General features: G+C 46.4%; 6 protein-coding genes across 6 annotated transcripts; 3 read left to right on the top strand and 3 right to left on the bottom strand.

Moving 5' to 3' along the window:
- Window positions 1–145: 145 nt before the first annotated feature.
- Window positions 146–906, top strand: L228DRAFT_263536 (hypothetical protein; the record flags this gene model as incomplete). The annotated part of the gene is made up of 2 exons (XM_018334500.1): window positions 146–573; window positions 644–906. The coding sequence occupies 2 exons, from the start codon at window positions 146–148 to the stop codon at window positions 681–683; spliced, it is 468 nt and encodes a 155-aa protein (XP_018185229.1). The 3' UTR covers window positions 684–906.
- On the bottom strand, window positions 670–3758 carry L228DRAFT_285614 (hypothetical protein). Its single transcript, XM_018336356.1, has 11 exons — window positions 3577–3758; window positions 3461–3518; window positions 3217–3395; window positions 3041–3151; window positions 2669–2983; window positions 2466–2609; window positions 1780–2409; window positions 1697–1716; window positions 1594–1640; window positions 1204–1534; window positions 670–1142 (listed from the first exon to the last, which is right to left on the bottom strand). The coding sequence occupies exons 1-11, from the start codon at window positions 3609–3611 to the stop codon at window positions 790–792; spliced, it is 2223 nt and encodes a 740-aa protein (XP_018185228.1). The 5' UTR covers window positions 3612–3758; the 3' UTR covers window positions 670–789.
- Window positions 3759–4050: 292 nt separating this feature from the next.
- On the bottom strand, window positions 4051–6588 carry L228DRAFT_250739 (putative aminohydrolase). Its single transcript, XM_018333400.1, has 14 exons — window positions 6465–6588; window positions 6310–6405; window positions 6188–6252; window positions 5759–6126; window positions 5658–5700; window positions 5572–5598; window positions 5399–5517; window positions 5247–5342; window positions 5096–5190; window positions 4734–5037; window positions 4646–4678; window positions 4562–4588; window positions 4435–4501; window positions 4051–4374 (listed from the first exon to the last, which is right to left on the bottom strand). Exons 1-14 carry the CDS (start codon window positions 6524–6526, stop codon window positions 4175–4177), a joined length of 1602 nt encoding a protein of 533 aa, XP_018185227.1. The 5' UTR covers window positions 6527–6588; the 3' UTR covers window positions 4051–4174.
- A 908-nt stretch (window positions 6589–7496) lies between these two features.
- Window positions 7497–10268, bottom strand: L228DRAFT_270993 (hypothetical protein; the record flags this gene model as incomplete). Its single annotated transcript, XM_018335469.1, has 20 exons — window positions 7497–7541; window positions 7603–7760; window positions 7821–7874; window positions 7939–8085; window positions 8144–8405; window positions 8463–8546; window positions 8612–8634; window positions 8698–8752; window positions 8806–8876; window positions 8929–8964; window positions 9030–9156; window positions 9216–9281; window positions 9335–9468; window positions 9519–9526; window positions 9584–9699; window positions 9759–9863; window positions 9917–9944; window positions 10007–10017; window positions 10071–10202; window positions 10257–10268. The coding sequence occupies 20 exons, from the start codon at window positions 10266–10268 to the stop codon at window positions 7497–7499; spliced, it is 1674 nt and encodes a 557-aa protein (XP_018185226.1).
- Window positions 10269–11301: 1033 nt separating this feature from the next.
- Window positions 11302–13028, top strand: L228DRAFT_263533 (putative dihydrodipicolinate synthase; the record flags this gene model as incomplete). Its single annotated transcript, XM_018334499.1, has 8 exons — window positions 11302–11416; window positions 11748–11768; window positions 11826–11866; window positions 11924–12072; window positions 12176–12278; window positions 12337–12449; window positions 12514–12827; window positions 12883–13028. The coding sequence occupies 8 exons, from the start codon at window positions 11302–11304 to the stop codon at window positions 13026–13028; spliced, it is 1002 nt and encodes a 333-aa protein (XP_018185225.1).
- Window positions 13029–13392: 364 nt separating this feature from the next.
- Window positions 13393–15118, top strand: L228DRAFT_270991 (hypothetical protein; the record flags this gene model as incomplete). Its single annotated transcript, XM_018335468.1, has 3 exons — window positions 13393–13441; window positions 13503–14499; window positions 14578–15118. The coding sequence occupies 3 exons, from the start codon at window positions 13393–13395 to the stop codon at window positions 15116–15118; spliced, it is 1587 nt and encodes a 528-aa protein (XP_018185224.1).
- Between the last annotated feature and the right edge of the window lie 1201 nt (window positions 15119–16319).

The following is a 16319-nucleotide window of genomic DNA, read 5'->3' as shown; positions in this document are numbered from 1 at the left end:
CCCCCCGGAGGGAAAGATATCAGAGCTGTCAACAACAACAAAAAAAGAGCAACCATTCTATCACACGCTATCAAAAATACTCAAGTAAAAATAAAGGCAAAAAAAGACAACAAAATCAATTGGTCTTACGAACAATACAGCAACCATGTCAGAGTCGAATACCGTGTTGATCACCGCCGGTCCTTACCAGTTTCTAGCGAGCTTCGAATCGGCGGCTCCAAAAACAGTGGCCATGTTCCGCAAGCTGCTACCTTACCGGCAGCAGCTCATCCACGTTCGCTGGAGTGGTGAGGGCATGTGGGTGCCGTTGGGCGAGACGGACTTTGGCGTGCCGTTTGAGAATCACACTGCGCATCCAGGTGCAGGGCAGATTCTGCTATATCCCGGCGGAATCTCCGAGACGGAGTTCCTCTTTTGCTACGGAGGTGTTGCGTTTGCTAGCAAAATGGGTCCATTGGCGGCAAATCACTTTTTGACCATTACAGAGGGCGCAGAGAATTTGCGCGCTCTCGGCGAATTGGTGCTCTGGAAGGGAGCTCAGAATGTGGTGTTTGAACTCGCAGATGAAGAAACGTAAGTGGTTTTCTGGAAATCTCATTATATTGAGAAAATTCATTATTCGGAATGCTTATAATGTGTATAGAATCAACAACTTTAGAAAAGCTCGCTCTGCAAAATTATAGAAATGCGGACATGTTTAAAATAAAAAGGGGTATCATTAAAGCATGCGCGAAATTAAAAATCCAATAATCACATCAAAACCGCTGTTGGACAACAAAATCTAAATATTCAGCATCCATCCACCTCCCATTCAGGGGGGAAGTCTGTCGATAAATTGAGTAAATTACCAGGCCAATCGAATCCAGAGTCATTCATCATGTCCAAAAGCGATTGTAAAGCCGAGCCATCCATCTCTTGACCATCCTGCACGTCTTCTTGTCCTGGAACCAAGACTAGAGAAGTGGCATCATGGACAATGGCTTGAAAATCGCGTGCAGGATGAAATGATGTCGTTTGGCAGATACCATCAAAGACATCTAGCGCAAGTCGAAGAAGCCGAGCAATGGTGGATCCGGAATGAGGAGGGAGCACGCTTGGATTGGAAGAGGCGTTAGGATTTAGTATGCGAATGCGAAGATCATCTTCAGATAAAGAATAATGACTTAGTATATATTGAAAATGTTTGGAGATGGGAAGCCTTACCATCGATTGCCCCTCTGACATAGCACAACACTAGGAAAGTCACTGCAAAGGTGTGAGAGATCCACGTTGAATCCACTGCATAATAGAGGCGCTTGACAGCTGCGCTATCAATTTCGAAAGGCCCATCTGGGAACGTTGACATATTCTGAGAGTCCAATTTCCAGATATACTCTGCGCCGTAGGAAGACAGTGAGAGAAGCATTTGAGAGGCTGCGGTAAGACAGGTTCCCAGTGACTGCAGAAGCCAGACCTGCAGCGGTTGAGGTGCTGTTCGGTCCATTGAGGACAATACTGGACCAACCGCAGCACTGTTCAGAGCAAGGCGGTACCACTGATCAGCCCTTGTTAGCATTTCTTCCTGTAATGAGCACTGTGTGAACCGATTCTTACTCTGACCGAAGTGAAGGGTAGTTGATTATGTTGTGATTCCGTATGCCCTATAAACCAATCAGATAACAAGTTACAACAAATATGTGATCATTGGAAGGCTTACGGAGTCGAATGTACCATGAACTAGAGACAGATCGCAGAGTCAGTCATCACAATAGTTTGTTAACGCTGCTAGATTAGACTTACCGCTCCCACTCATCCAACTCTACATTGATCTTTCTCAAACAGAGCGTATCCAGCTGGCGGCCTGAAGCATCATTGCATATGCGCATCCCACGATGCACAATTGCCACCAGCCCCACAAGAGCCGATACGCGAAGATCGCCCGGCTGTTGTGCCGCCCTATGTGAGCTGAAGCGCTGAGCAACTTTTGCTGACGGTGCCGGATCAAGGGAGGTGGGAAGGCCGGATGTCAACATGAGGTTGAAGTCACATGTGAGCAGGTTATACCAAACTCTCAAGCGGCAGATGTCTTCCTCGGAAACAGACTTGATGGGTCCTTCAAAAGGCGCGATAGCTGCCCGGTCCAGACCAAGGAAGAGGGCATATCGTACAGCCAGTCCCAGCACGGCCCAAGCGCTTATCTCGTTGTATCGACTCTTCGGTTGGTAGTGTGCATCGAGTGGCACCTTAGAAGCACCGTTGTCTTCATCATCACGACTGCACGGCATCCATTGTGCGTAGAGAAGCAATACCCGAATGGAATCGAGTGTGACATCGGCGGGTGTTGGGCGCAGCAACAGTCGCGAGACAGCCATGTCGAGAAGCGCCGTCAGGTCAGAGAATCTTGGGTGGACTGCTTGCATGGGCCTTGGACTGTTGTTCCATGTTCAGGATAAGAATTCTTCGGACTGAAATGCTATGATACTTACAGCTGGTGGCCCGTGTCCCAGAAACGGGCGCCAATAGAACATATCGCCAGAAAAAGGGTCGGACTAGAGAACCTCAAGTCGAGCCATGAATGGCGAAGTCTCTCATTTAGAACCGGTGCGAGTGGATGGCAATGCTCGAAGAATCTGGAGAACTAAATCAGTCTTCGTCATTGAGAAAGGCTCTCAGGGAGCAATTGACGTACATGTGGATCGCCCGCTGAGCGTCATGCACGGAAAGCACACCTCGTGCGACCGGATCACAGGCCGTATAACGGTTGAGAACATTCGGGGTTCCTTTTGACTTTAATTCTGGTGAATGAGAACTCAATCTTCCTTCGTCTTTGGAAAGAGCGCCCAAGGACCGTAAAGTCGCAATCGGCGGTCCAAGGCCAATCCCATCCATGCTAAAGGTCGAAGTATGCGAAGCTGGAGTTTCGCAAGTCAATACCTGCGGAGACGGGCCATCTTCACGCTCAAGGGGGAGCTCCCTTGGAGTCTGATGGGAAGTTGATTGTGCACTGCACTGATATCAGCGGAGTTGTACGACTGGAAAGGCGAAAATTGGAAAGTCTTACTTGCTGATAGCACCCCTAGCATGACTGGGCGTGTCCTCGTCCGTTTGCCTGACTTTCCCTCCTTGAGGCAGCTTTTCTAGTTCTAGAATTCGAGCTTCATGTCGATTAAGCCTGAAAAGGTGGGTCGAAATCAGAATTACAATACTTAATCGTTAATTGGACATGCAGGGACATACCGCTGCTGCAGGTCGACGACAAGCTGTGCCATCTTTGATGGACTGGGCGCGACATCTGGTGGACTTATTTGGTCTGTTTCAAAGGAGCAAGTAATAGCATGGTGTTGGCATCGTTTGCATGGCGCTTGCAGAGTTGCCGTGCTGGACAATGGCTGACAGCGCTGCTTTCTTGCTCGACACTGTGCGGAGATTTAGTCGAACTTGCGCTGTTGTTTTCCGGGATGATAGGAAATACTCAACATACCTGCAGACAAGCACGAGAAATACGACGTATTTTCGTAGGCTGGTCGTCAATGTCGGAACTAGTTCAGCATTGAGCAATTGTTGCCGCTTTGCATAGCTGCGATACATTCTGCTTACTGTGGAGATTCTGCACGCTTCTCCATCATAGTCATCTAAGCTTGTCAACCTCAAGCTCCGGGCGAGGAATATGAAACAATCACAGAGGTGCAGAGCAATCGGCGTCATCTGTTGTGATACACGCTGAAAACGGGCCGGTAGATGCAGTACAGTTTTAGCTTTATTTGTTGCTGCTTTTCCCCTTGTCCTGAATTGTTGAGACTCCTGGGGGAAAGGAGCAACTCAATGGCCCCAAATGCGTTATCATTACTATCAGCCACGACGGGGCAACTTTATTTGATAGCAGCTGTGTACTTTTACCGTAAAGGTTCTAGCCGAGGGGCCAAACATCCAGTTCTACAGAGTTCGGTTTGATAAGCGATTATTACAGCTTCTTTTACTGGATATGTAGAGCAGGGCTTAACTACATACGTACGAACACTCGGTAAAACTCGGGGTTTCTTTACGTAGTAGTGAGGTTCTTCCTATGTACAGCTGTGTATCATGATACTCTATATGATAATTACATGGCTACATACATCTTCAGTGGCATGGTCCCATTGATAGAAATATTCGTAAACAGATAGATGACCAAGAATGTCCCGCAATTCGAAAAGGCTCACTTATACAGCCAGGCGGCGACGGTGTGCGGATCTCTATCATGACCAGGAAGGCCGTGGCTAAGTTGGCTCGGGCCTCGTTTTTGATACTTTCCGTCGCGTGGCTTCCCCTTGATTTCACCATTCGCCCAGACTACCTTGCCGCGGAGTATAGTGTATCGCGGCCAGTTTATAAATTCTTGACCTTCATAAGGCGTGTCTGGCGCGTAATCAGGTTTTGAAACGGATTGCAGGCTCTGAGAGGGTAAATGAGACTTACAATCTACATTATGGTGTAGTTGAGAATTGGTCAGACGGAAAGGCTGGAATTTTTTCTCCGGATGCCACTGTCACAAAAAAGGTCATTAGAATCATGCTCAGTAGCTCTTTGTTGGAGATGCGCTTACAATTACTAGGTCAGCATCGGATCCAGGCTAAATTTATACTGTCAGCTGATCTGCAGGTGGTAATATGATATCCTTGAAACGAACCATCAATGCTCCCTTTCGGGGATATAGACCGTACTAGGAACGGATAATCAGCTTGAATTCATAAAAGGGTCTTAGTCAAATTGCTAACCAGTTTCGCAGGATTGGTTGAAGTGAGCTCTACAAACTTCTGAGGCGTAATGCGGCCTGCTGCAAGAGCGCCTGTGTACAGCAAAGGCAACCGTGTCTCAACACCCGGAATGCCATTGGGGATAAAGCGAAAAGCGCCTTCTTTGCGAGATAGGAGGTCTTGTATATTATGCCCTGTACAAGCTGATTCGCCGTGCATGCTTGCTTCATCTTCGAGAACACCAGTGGGTTTCCCGTGAGGGTGGTCATAACGAAAAGGGCAATGATCAGAGGAGTATATGGTGAATGTGCCATTATGAAGACCACTGTGGTAGCCGATGTAAGCATGAAGTTTCTTTGTTTCCATTTGGATAAATAACTCACGTGAATAGGTCCTCTTGGTCAGAATTGTCTGGTGGCGGAGGTGGAGAGCATATCATTTTACTGTTTTCGAAACACGTTGGCGAGTGGAAGCGCTTCTGTAATATTTGATTAAACGGGTCACTCTAGAGGAATCTTAGATAGATCTACTCACCAAATCTTCCCAGGTAAGATTGAAGTACTGAGGGCAAGTTTCTGCGTAAACTGGAAGCCCCATAGTCTGGGCTTTGCGTACATTTGCTGCACCGAGCTGCTGAAGTCAGAAATTTCTAAATGAGGCGAACATTTTCAAATAGAAAAGCTTACTGCCGACCCAACGTGGACAAACAGAATCGGGTTCTGAATCAATTGAGCGAGTGCAATTGCTCTGTTTGTTGCTTCCCCTTCAACAAGCGGTGGCCGGGACAGAGCATGGTAGAAGGGAGCTATATTTACAATCAACGCTATGCTGATAATGCTGATTTGGATTTTTGACTCACCAACCATTCCTTTTCCTTCCAGCTTGTCTGGGGCCGTCAGTAAGAAAGATATTATTAGAATAACAGACATAATCAAAAATACTCACCCGTAAGCCACTCAATCATATCTCCATTTTCAGCATGTATCATCTGGAAACTATGAGCATCTGAACAGGTCCCGTTGAAAAGCTATAAACGCAAAACATACTGTCGTAATTGCGTTCTTCCTTGCTGCAAACATGACATCGAGAAGTTGTGAATCAGTAAGCCGTTGTGTCTCGTAAGTCATAAATAGCTTGCAACTACTAATTCCCCAGTCCTGAATTAGTACAGGTAGCTCATTCTCGAGAACGTCAGCATCGTTGCGGACGATGATGATGTGGAAGCCATAGTCAGCATAACTGCCAGTGGCTTCAGCTCGTGCGTTGTATGCCTCCACGACTTTAATCAAGCTTCGATCCTCCTCGGCTCGAGTTTGAGTTGCAAAGGTAATGACAGTTGTCGTGCCTCCTGCAATGGCACTTCTAGACCCTGTCTCAAAATTGTCGGCGCATTCGCCGCCTAGACCATGTGGACCTGGGGGAAATAGTTAACAGAGTGCAAGAAGACAGAAAGACATCGATCAAAGAGAATATACCGGTTTTCAAATCTTGGCATAAATGAACATGTGCATCAATACCTCCAGGCATTACATAGGCGCCTCTATCGTGCAGAATGTCAGCCATGTGACATGGCACCGATAGGAAGATTATAACCTACTCTGCATCTATAACTTCAGCACCGGCAATTTCATCATCAGTAAAGGATTGCGCAAGTGCGCGAATCTTTTCATCTTTGATTCCAATACAACATGAACTACGAAATATCGTTGATTATTATCTGATCAATACGGACATTGAGGTGGAAGCGAATACCTGATATCACTTGCAGTGACCACCGTCCCATTGACGATGACGAGATCGAATTTTGAGGCCATGAAGACTATACGCTTTGGTATAACACGCAATTTGCGTAACAAGAGCCGCGATGGGATTTCTTGACAGCATTATGGGCAAGGGTCGTAATTGAAGTTCCAACTACCTGTATTGTAATTGGATCTTAGGATAAGATCGGAAAACACGGTGCCTATGCCGAAGTACTTCGGGCGAGGAAGGGATGTTTCGGCTGGATGCCGCTTGTCACTAGTTTACCCACCGTATCGTTATCACTCGCCACAGGAATAACCGAGGTTCAATCCAAAGGACCGAAATCACTCCTACGAACGGCGACGGTCAAAATAAGAGCGGGTGATCAATCAAGCTACGCAAGCCACAAGGATGCAGATTGACTTGCATTTCCTCCGGATCAGAAAAGGTCGTTACGGGGCCTCCGCAGTAGGGTTCTGGGATTTGGAGCAGGCGAGGAGAAGGTCCATGATAAGGAGCCCTGGGCAATGGGGTTCAATTTCTAGCGTAATCATTAGCGGCTTTTGTGTCGGGTTGCCACGAGCTCAGGAACAGGCTAACCCCACAAGTCGCTAGGCATTTTATTATATCACAACTTTTGTAACAATTCGGCCGAGATACTGCCTGATAAGCATTTGGTCATTGTTGGTTGTAGAAAAGGAAAGTATCAAGATGAACGCCGAGCACGAGGTTATTTTGTCGCCGAACATCACCATTGAACGTTATGGCATTCTAAGTTTGAGTTTATGCACAGCTGGCTTCGTTGTTCTCTTCGCCAAAGCTTTGATTGAACGCACATATCCATATCAGTTAAATCTGAATTTAATTCTTGATGCGAGCCGCAAATCTTGCAAAAATCAGACAAGGTATCCTTTATTCGACTTCTCAGGATGATAAGGATAAAAAAACAAATCTAAAGAATACATGAATCAGGCTTTCTAAGATTCTGAAAGTAGCACCGTTTCTAAAATGTGACCGTCTCACATATTACCGCAATAATCTTTACACGTTTTCAGAAATCTTCTTCCAAAAGGATTTGGGCTTAGACTGTTCATTGTATTCAATCAGCATAACCTGCCAGTCAATAAGGAATTTCGAATCAACGTACCTCTTCGATCATGGCGGTAGAAGAACCAGTAACAAGGTCAAAGTCCTCAATCTTGATAACCTTCGTCTTGTGGTACAATTTGTAACCAACTAATAGAACGATAAAGAAGGGAATTGGGAAGTAAGTGGTGATAAATGAGGAGGTGTCAAAGGAATGAACTGTGATTCGTCAGGAACAGCTGCTCTGAAGACAAAAAAAACTCATTGGTCATAACTCACTGAAAGAACTGAAGCCACCAAATATTATGACTATCACGCAAAATGCCATTGCATCTGGATTAAACAAGCCGTTAGTCTACCAAATAGATCTTTGAAGTCGCCTAATTTCGAAGCTTACAGTAACTGAGGTACGGCTGGAAGGGAGCCGTGTAAGGAAGAGTCTTGCGGTCAACGCCGTGAAACTTCAAAGCCTTCTGAAAACGGATGCTAGTCGCCAAGATGCAGGCCCATGAGATCATACCACAAATGGCCGTCATGTTTGAGACTATTACATAAGGGTCAGTTTGACATTTAGAGACCGACTCAAGGGATATTGGACTCACAGTAGCCGAAAACTGTGCCAGCCTTGCCCTTCTGATCTGCCGCCATGAATGAGAGTAATGAAAAGGCCATAGAAATCATCACGCAAACCCAGGGAAGGCCATCCGACTTTCTGGTCTTCAGAAGGAATTTAGGGCCATGGCCACGGCAAGCGAGACCATAGAGGGTGCGCGACGAGACAAACATATCGGCGCAGCCAGCGGACCATGCACTGGTGAGAAGAGCGGCATTGATGATGGAGGGCAGCACTGGAATTCCGGCATTCTGTGAAGAATAAGTACGGAGGTTGCATTCAGAGGTAACAGAGATATAAACACTGACCTTGATTGCAATGACAAAAGGACTTTTGGCAGCAGCTTTTCCGAGATCAAGAGAAGGATCAGAAGGCGAGACCAGCAAGCCAACCTAAAGATTTATTGAAGTCAGCTCTCAAGTCGTGTATAAGGCAAAGCGGGCAAGTCATGACTTACCACGAAGACACTCAAAACGTAGACTATAACGTAGACCCTCATTAGTCAAATTTCCTCTCAACGACGGACACTTAGAAATAACCTACATATCATAAGTCTGATCCAAACACTCTTGATTGCACGTGGGACATTTAGTCGCGGCTGTAAGTAGAAAAAGTAAGTACATCGCCTTTTCTAGTGACCGGGATGCTTACGTTGGCAGTCTCAGCGGCACTTATAGCAGTAATCTCGGTGCCAATGAAAGCAAAGGCGGCATTAACCAACGCTGGAAATTGGATTAGAAGTGGGACAGGAATGAAGAGATGGTAAAATCGTACTGCTGAAGAAGCCTAAGAAGCGTCCCTTTGAACCGGCTAAAGAAGAGTTGTTTGTCAGATACATGTCGCGTTTGGTTATCACCGTAGGGACGCATCCTTACCTATTCCCGAATATTGTACAAATCCTCCAGTCTCGTTCCAGTATCTGAACCCAATACTCTCATGGTTTGGTCCACCGCCAGCTGTGATAACAATGCCCGCGATGATAAGACCGATAATAGTGATAACCTGCGAGTACCCTTTAGCTCCATGGTTGTTCCCCAATTATTCTTCGCCCTGTATATTACCTTGATAGAGGCAAACCAGAATTCCATCTCGCCAAACACACGAGTTCCCGCAAGATTGATTGCCCACTTTAAAACGTCAGCTCAGGATCAGGCCCTAGAGGAAAACAAGAAGAACGTACCACCACAATGAGCATGAGTCCAACCCACATAGCATTGTTACATATGCCAGTGGTACATGTCGAGCCAGAAACTCCAGCGGGGGTCCAGTAGGTAATTAAGACCGAGGCCGCAGATATTTCAGCAGGAAGGACAACTGCAACGATTAGTGAAACGGAACTGAGACGCGAGCTGAACTTAACATACTGATATAGCTATTGAAAGTGTCAGTATTGCCATTTAAATAATAAAATGAGGGTCTCGAAACTTACTTGTACCAGTACAAAACTCCCATAGCAAAACCTAATTCCGGAGACATAAACCGGCCAGCCAAAGCGAACTGGCCACCTGGAATGGGAAACCAGGAGACCATCTCACCCAAGGCAACCTTTTAGTGGTCGAATATGTTAGTCGCGGTAGTATAGTCGGGATATCCATCAAGCCTACCATGACCGAGAATAGTACAGATGCCATTACGGCATAACCCAGCAGTAAACCAGCAGGGCCGCCATGTTGAAGATCACCACCGGTTCCCAAGAAGAGACCCGTTCCCTGATAGCATATTAGATATCTGAAGTCGAAAAAGAGAAACCAAAGCTACTCACAATGACACCTCCGATTGCAATCATCTGCCTAGAACTCAGAGTCAGATTCAAAATTTCAGATTACATTGATTATGCGTATAATCTACTGACAAGTGACGGGGCTGTACTCAAATGTTAGTTTAGTTAAGGAGATTCATGGGTGCTAGGCCCGTACCTTGAGCGAACGATGGAGGCCGTTTTCTGAAGGAGCATCTTTTCTTGAATCGCTCTCCTCCATCGAACCATATGCAACAGAAATCTCATTGGCATCGTTCTGCGTCAACGTCTTCTCCTTCTGGTCGTAAGGCTGACTTTGAGTTAGAAATAATCTCCACGTGCGTTCAGCCGCTGTTGGACTTACTACTTCTGCCATTTTAGCACAATGTGTTGCAGGTCCTAACAGGCAATTGCAAGCTTGCAGTTCGTCCAATGCACGAAATGCAGCCGGTGTCAAATTTCTGGGACCTCGGGAATTATAGCTTGCCCCCATAGGGCACAAATACTCAATTGATCATTAACGTCACCCATATCGGTGGAGCGGGTCTCAAACCGACTATTTGTCGATAAGATCTGGAGGGAATGGAGACGGATAACATCGGCGGTTGCTTGGCGGTAAAGTACGGAGTCTATCCCGACGGTGACAGAGATGTATACCGCACCTAACTAAATTAGCTCCTGAACCAATTCATCCTAGATTCAACCCTTATCACTTTCGGACCGCTTGAGCAAATACGTATTTCGTACCAGAAGAATTCAATGAAATAATGCAGATTTATTGACACTTATAAATAGTACGTCTCACTATACAGACGCTGAAGCTTTGTCCATCTTAACGAATTGACAGACCCTAACTAATTCTTCTGCATCAGAGACCTCTTTACTTAATCTATGTATTGCTTTTCTCAATCTGTAATAGATACTTAGATTAAGTAAAGCGATCATAATCCATATACTTGAACAATCATGGGGCAATAAAGTTATTCATTGATTTCTGAGCCGTTGGGTAAGCGGCCACCGATATGAAGTTTGGGGTAGATAACGCTAAATTAGCGGTCGTTTTAGCGTTCATAGATAGTGGTGATGCCCTTACACTCCTGACTGACCCGCCCGAAACACAGGAACCCGAAACATGAGGTTAGAGGGGCGGACCATGCGGCGAGTTACCGCGACAAAGTCATAGCAAGAGCGCTTATCCGCCACCGCCCGCCGTTGGGTGCCCTCGGTGGCAGGCGGCTCGTTCGCCGATAGTCCCGACAGTTAATAGACGGATTGAATGTCTAATCTGCGTATCCGCTGGCAACAATTTCATAGAGACGATTAAAATAAACAATCAAGAAGATCAAGATATTTCAATCCCAAAGTTCAATTTCTCTCCAAAATAGTCTTGTTCATCATTTCTATTCATCATGGCCAATCCAAGTGAGAGACGTCCGCTCGGACCTGGTGTTTACGGTCCTCTCCCCACATTTTTCGATGACAATCAAGAGCTAGACTTTGTCAGTTACAAGAAGCATCTTTTGAGTGAGTAATCTACTTTATTTCGAATTTTTATCGATACTCCTTTTCATGCCGCAACCTTTTTGTCCCCTTGATTTTTTTAACTTGTTTCTCCCATCATACCTCCTATTATATATATATGTATATATATATTTTAAAAAAAAAAGGGAAATCTATTTTGCTCTGGAAAGCTTTCCATGAGACTAGGTTTTTGACAAGCTACACCAAGGAAAAAAAGCATGAAAAAAAAAAAAAAAAAAAAAGAAACCTAAAATTAGAGATAGATAAAAAGGCTTGGAGGGAAAACAAGGGAATTCGAGTAGAATTTGACGGCTAACATTCTCCGATAATCTAGATCTAGCAACCAAGGGCATTGGTATGCATTATGTATCAAAGATGAAAAACCAAATGCAATATTAACCTCACGTTATAGTGCCCGTCTGTGCTGGCTCACTAGGAGAAGCTGTACATTTGGTTAGTGAGGATATTTGGATGGTTCCGAAGTTAGTACTAATTTTGCTTCTTGAGTAGAGCTATGATGAGCGTATAACTCTTATACGGTTCATCAGAAAAACTCTTGATGAAGCTGGCCTCACATCAACACCGATTGTTGCCGGCGTAGGAGGGTCGAGCACTAGAGAGACAATTGGGCTAGCGAAGGCCGCAGCTGAAGCCGGAGCGTAAGTTCTACACCATTCAGTGAACGTGGTTGAAATGGAATGAAAGAGAAAGCAAATGGATTGAAGGAAGCAAATTCACCTAGCTAACACCATATATCTACAGAGATGCAGGAATGGTAATTCTGCCGGCTTATTATGCAGCCAGTCTCAATGCAGACCAAGGTCAGGTAATTCAGTACTATATTGATATTTGCGAGGGTTCGCCGGTAAGGAATTCCCCAGCCCTATAAAGGTGATATCGCACTCATTAAGGACTATGAACAGATTCCCTTGCTGCTGTATAACTTTCCTGCAAATGCTGGCGGGCAAGACATGTCTTCAGCGGTGATTACGGAAATAATGAAGAGAGCGCCAAATCTGTGCGGTGTTAAACTCACGTATGTTCCTTTCACGGATCGACAGGCCACGTATGGTTTTTTTGACTGCTAACAATAAACATAGGTGTGGTGGAAGCGTAGGAAAGCTTGTTCGACTAAAGGCGGCAATCCAAGAGGACCCTGCCATGAACAACAGTCGCCCTTTCCCAGTTATCCTCCTTGACGGCCTCATCGCCGATCTTACGCCTTGGGCTCAGTGTGGAGGCCACGGAACCGTGAGCGGCATACCGAATTTTGCTCCACGTGCGACTATGAAGCTATGGAAATTTTGCACCAATCCCTCTCCAACTGAAAAGGAGGTCAAAGAGGCAGCTAGAATCCAGTCGATTCTTTCAAATTCCGACGTGGCAGCGGTCCCGGCGGGTATTAGAGGCATGAGTAAGGCTTTCTTTCCACGCTTTTCTTGACACAGCTAATGGAAATCCTTTGATAGAGTTCGCCTTGAATAAGATGCATGGCTATGGTATAGCCCCTCGTAAGCCTCTTTTACCGCTTAAGGAGTCTGAGGGAGAGTTATTTATGTCGGCTTTGCGTGAAACGTTAGAGTTGGAGGCTGAGCTAGAGAGGGAGGAGGCATGATGCGTATCACGCAGTGTATTTAAGATCCATTTCTACTGTATATATAATATCTGTATGCATATTTGCGCGCCTTAGACAAGACTTGATATCCATCCAGAGATCATGATAGATTGTTCCAATTTATTCCAGAGGTGAAGGCCGGCAAACAATGACGATGGGCGGATTAACAATAATGCGGCCCGGAACGGAGTCGTAACCGAAAGAGGACAAACTAAGCTTTTGACCTCTTTCGCGTCGCGATACCTTGCCATCATTTATTGCACGGTGAATCTTCGTCGACAAAGCGCAATCCCTGGGGCTTGTACTCTGGGGCAAAAATAAATCAAAGGAAAGCTTGGGCACCGCGCACAACAATCCAGAAACTATGGGACGCAGACCCCGCGCAGCGGCTCAAGCCGCAGCAGCATCCATTAGTAAATTGCTCTACCACTCAATTGCAAATTGTATGCATTTTCTGACAGAAGTGTTCGCCAGGAACACCAACGCCCCTCATTGCCGACGCCTCTGATGAAGAAGTGGTTGATGTGCCTGAAGAAGGCGCTTCGTCCGCTGTTGAGGAAGAAGACCTCGGCACCCCAGCCCAGAACTCCGAACCTGTTTCTGAACCATCCACACCCGCGCCAATACAACCCATCATACCTAGGAAACGACGTGCTGGACGACCTCCGAAGAATCGACCTGCTGACTGGGATAATATCGACGAGACTGCCAATGAACCTGGGTCGGAAGTAGGAACACCAATAAAGCGCCGTCGCGGCCGCCCCCCAACCGGCGGAGGCAGGTGGAAGCAAAAGGGCGGCCCTTCACACGTAACCCAAGTCCCCATCGACAAGGAAGGAAACATGATGGACGTCATCGACGATGAAGTTGCGCTGCCAGAGGATCCTGAAGGAGAGACAAAGGTGGACAAAATGGGTCACTTACTTGGAGGGAGAGAATATCGTGTCCGCACTTTCACTATTCTTGGACGAGGCGAGCGACTCTACATGCTTTCGACTGAACCGGCAAGATGTATAGGGTTCAGGGACAGTTATTTGTTTTTCCAGAAACACAAGCAGCTCTATAAAATCATTATCGATGAAGCCGCCAAGCGGGATCTTATCGAAAGAGAAATCATCCCTCATTCCTACAAAGGCCGTGCCATTGGTGTCGTCACCGCTCGTTCTGTCTTTAGGGAATTTGGAGCCCGCATCATCATCGGCGGTAAGCGGGTCATCGATGACTATCAGGCTGCTGCTGCCCGCGCGAATGGGGAAGTAGAAGGGGAACTCGCTGATCCCAATGACAAACTACCTGCTCCAGGAGAACAGTATGATCGTAATAGATATGTTGCTTGGCATGGCGCAAGCAGCGTTTACCACACTGGCGTTCCGAGCATCCCGATCACCAATGGCAAAATCCTAGACACCAAGAAACGGAAAGTAATTGTTACTGGGCATAACTGGATGTTTGAGCATGCTCAGGAAGCTAGGTATGTTTGACGGCAAAGATGATATTCTATCGCCCTCCTTAAGAAGAGGATAAGCAGTTACTGACTTTGATTGTATAGCCGCTTTAACACGACACTTCTGGCTGGTCGTCGACAGACCTTGGATGGTGTTTATGACCCCCACACGAATCTGATGCACTACCCCGCTATGATGCAGCCTACTCATGCCCGTTGGGAGCCAATTCCGCCCTCTCTGGCCGATGGCGACTCCCATGAACATGACAACTTTTCTCAAGAAATCAATGGTACTGAGCACCTTGTGAACGGTACTGGGGCTCCAAAGGCCTCTGTTAAGCATATGGCTGGCCAACATTCCATTTTCACGCCCGTGTCGCCAGTTCATTCCCGCAACTATCTGATCACCGATACATACTTTGAATCACCGCCTATTTCTGGTCTAGGACTTCCCGGCCCCGATGGTGATTGCGCCGACCTTGATCCTAAGAGTCTCCTCGACGTGGACGAAGATGTGTGGCGTGAACTTCCCTCCGACTGTCTGGAGGCTTTCATGAAAGCAAGACAGGAGCAGCTCAACTGGAAGACCACATGGGACACTGAGCACAAGGATGGCGCAAGATCGAAACTTCGGATCCATTATTAGGATTGTAGTTGCACCATGATGGAGAATGAAGTGGGACAGTGTCCGCTCGTCAACCATGTCAATGACCCTCTCATGCTAATCTTTGATTTTTTTTTTTCGCTTTCCCCTACTATTCTTTGGTTCAGAAATATGGCGTTCAAGCGAGACGAGAAAAGCTTGCTGGTTAGGCGCACATCACGGATTGGGGGAATCTACATTTTGTCGCTCTATTTCGTGCTGATGCACTCAATTACTATTTCAATGCTTATGAGGAGGCGCTCTTGTGGAGCCCCTTGCCATGTGTTTCTCTCCCTGATATCTCAATTGCTAGTTATCAAATATGCTATTCTAAGGTTAATAAATGATTCAGTACAAGGTCATTGCGTTCTGGTCCTTTCCTGCTTAGCTTTTCCTGCTCTCATGAAATTCAATGCGATGGAAAGCTCTTGGGAGCAGCGGGAGGTAGAAGCCATCATCTGATATTTCAAACTTCTTGCAATATCACATAATCTGAGCATCGCGAACCAGCTTCTTATAATCAGAAAATAATGTCGCTCTCCATTCTGTGGTCCATTACGTCGTTGATTGCCACGTGAGCTACAAACCAATTACTATATCGAATTGCCTCGACAGTATACAATCCAGAGGCTAAACAGAGTAAGGTGCGGTAGTTGATTGCTCCGTTACTGAGATGCCAAAGTATTGCTGTTTTACAAGAAGATTAAAGGGGAAGGAATGCCACGTTAGATGGATTCGTACCAATCAAGAGGCAGGACATACGCTCGTGCGGCACTTTCCCCTTTCGCAGTACATTCGTACAGGCGCGTCAAAGCTCCGTCTCTCATTAGGTAGGTGAGGTAGGCCTTGTTTCTTCCAGGAGCATCTATCACTGCTCCGCGTCAGTCTGTGTTACAGCATTACTCGTTCCTCTTACAGAGATGTGGGAATGCCGAAGCGGAAGTGACATTACAAAATCACCACAAGCGGAGATCAGCCTAATACTTCTTGATCATTGGAAGAAGCTACCTTAGGTAGGGTTCTCCAGGACTTGCAGCCAAGTCATGTCGCTGTTGCCCGCGTCCTATCAGTCGATCACAGTAACGCGGCCGGGCTCGAGGAGAGTAAGGTCCTCTGTAAGGTGATAAGCTTCGTACAGGTAGCACGAAGAACGTTACAAGTCGGGTATGCTTCTCGTGGGCAGGACTGCAGCACGAGAAAGTTT

The sequence above is a fragment of the Xylona heveae genome (genome assembly GCF_001619985.1).
Source record: "Xylona heveae TC161 unplaced genomic scaffold L228scaffold_12, whole genome shotgun sequence".
Taxonomy (NCBI): Eukaryota; Fungi; Ascomycota; class Xylonomycetes; order Xylonales; family Xylonaceae; genus Xylona; species Xylona heveae.
The sequence above is the reverse complement of the archived record's forward strand: the minus strand, read 5'-3'. Positions and strand labels throughout refer to the sequence as shown.

What these genes read in the sequence shown, in the direction of transcription:
- L228DRAFT_285614 (XM_018336356.1), bottom strand. Translation starts at nt 3,611, where the DNA reads ATGACTATGATGGAGAAGCGTGCAGAATCTCCACA. An exon ending in AAGCGTGCAGAATCTCCACA is followed by an intron (nt 3,519 to 3,576) that starts GTAAGCAGAATG and finishes ATGCTGAACTAG; the next exon opens with TTCCGACATTGACGACCAGC. An exon ending in GTCGTCGACCTGCAGCAGCG is followed by an intron (nt 3,152 to 3,216) that starts GTATGTCCCTGC and finishes CCACCTTTTCAG; the next exon opens with GCTTAATCGACATGAAGCTC.
- L228DRAFT_250739 (XM_018333400.1), bottom strand. Translation starts at nt 6,526, where the DNA reads ATGGCCTCAAAATTCGATCTCGTCATCGTCAATGGGACGGTGGTCACT. An exon ending in GACCAAGAGGACCTATTCAC is followed by an intron (nt 5,038 to 5,095) that starts GTGAGTTATTTA and finishes CGGCTACCACAG; the next exon opens with TGGTCTTCATAATGGCACAT. An exon ending in CAACCAATCCTGCGAAACTG is followed by an intron (nt 4,679 to 4,733) that starts GTTAGCAATTTG and finishes ATCCGTTCCTAG; the next exon opens with TACGGTCTATATCCCCGAAA.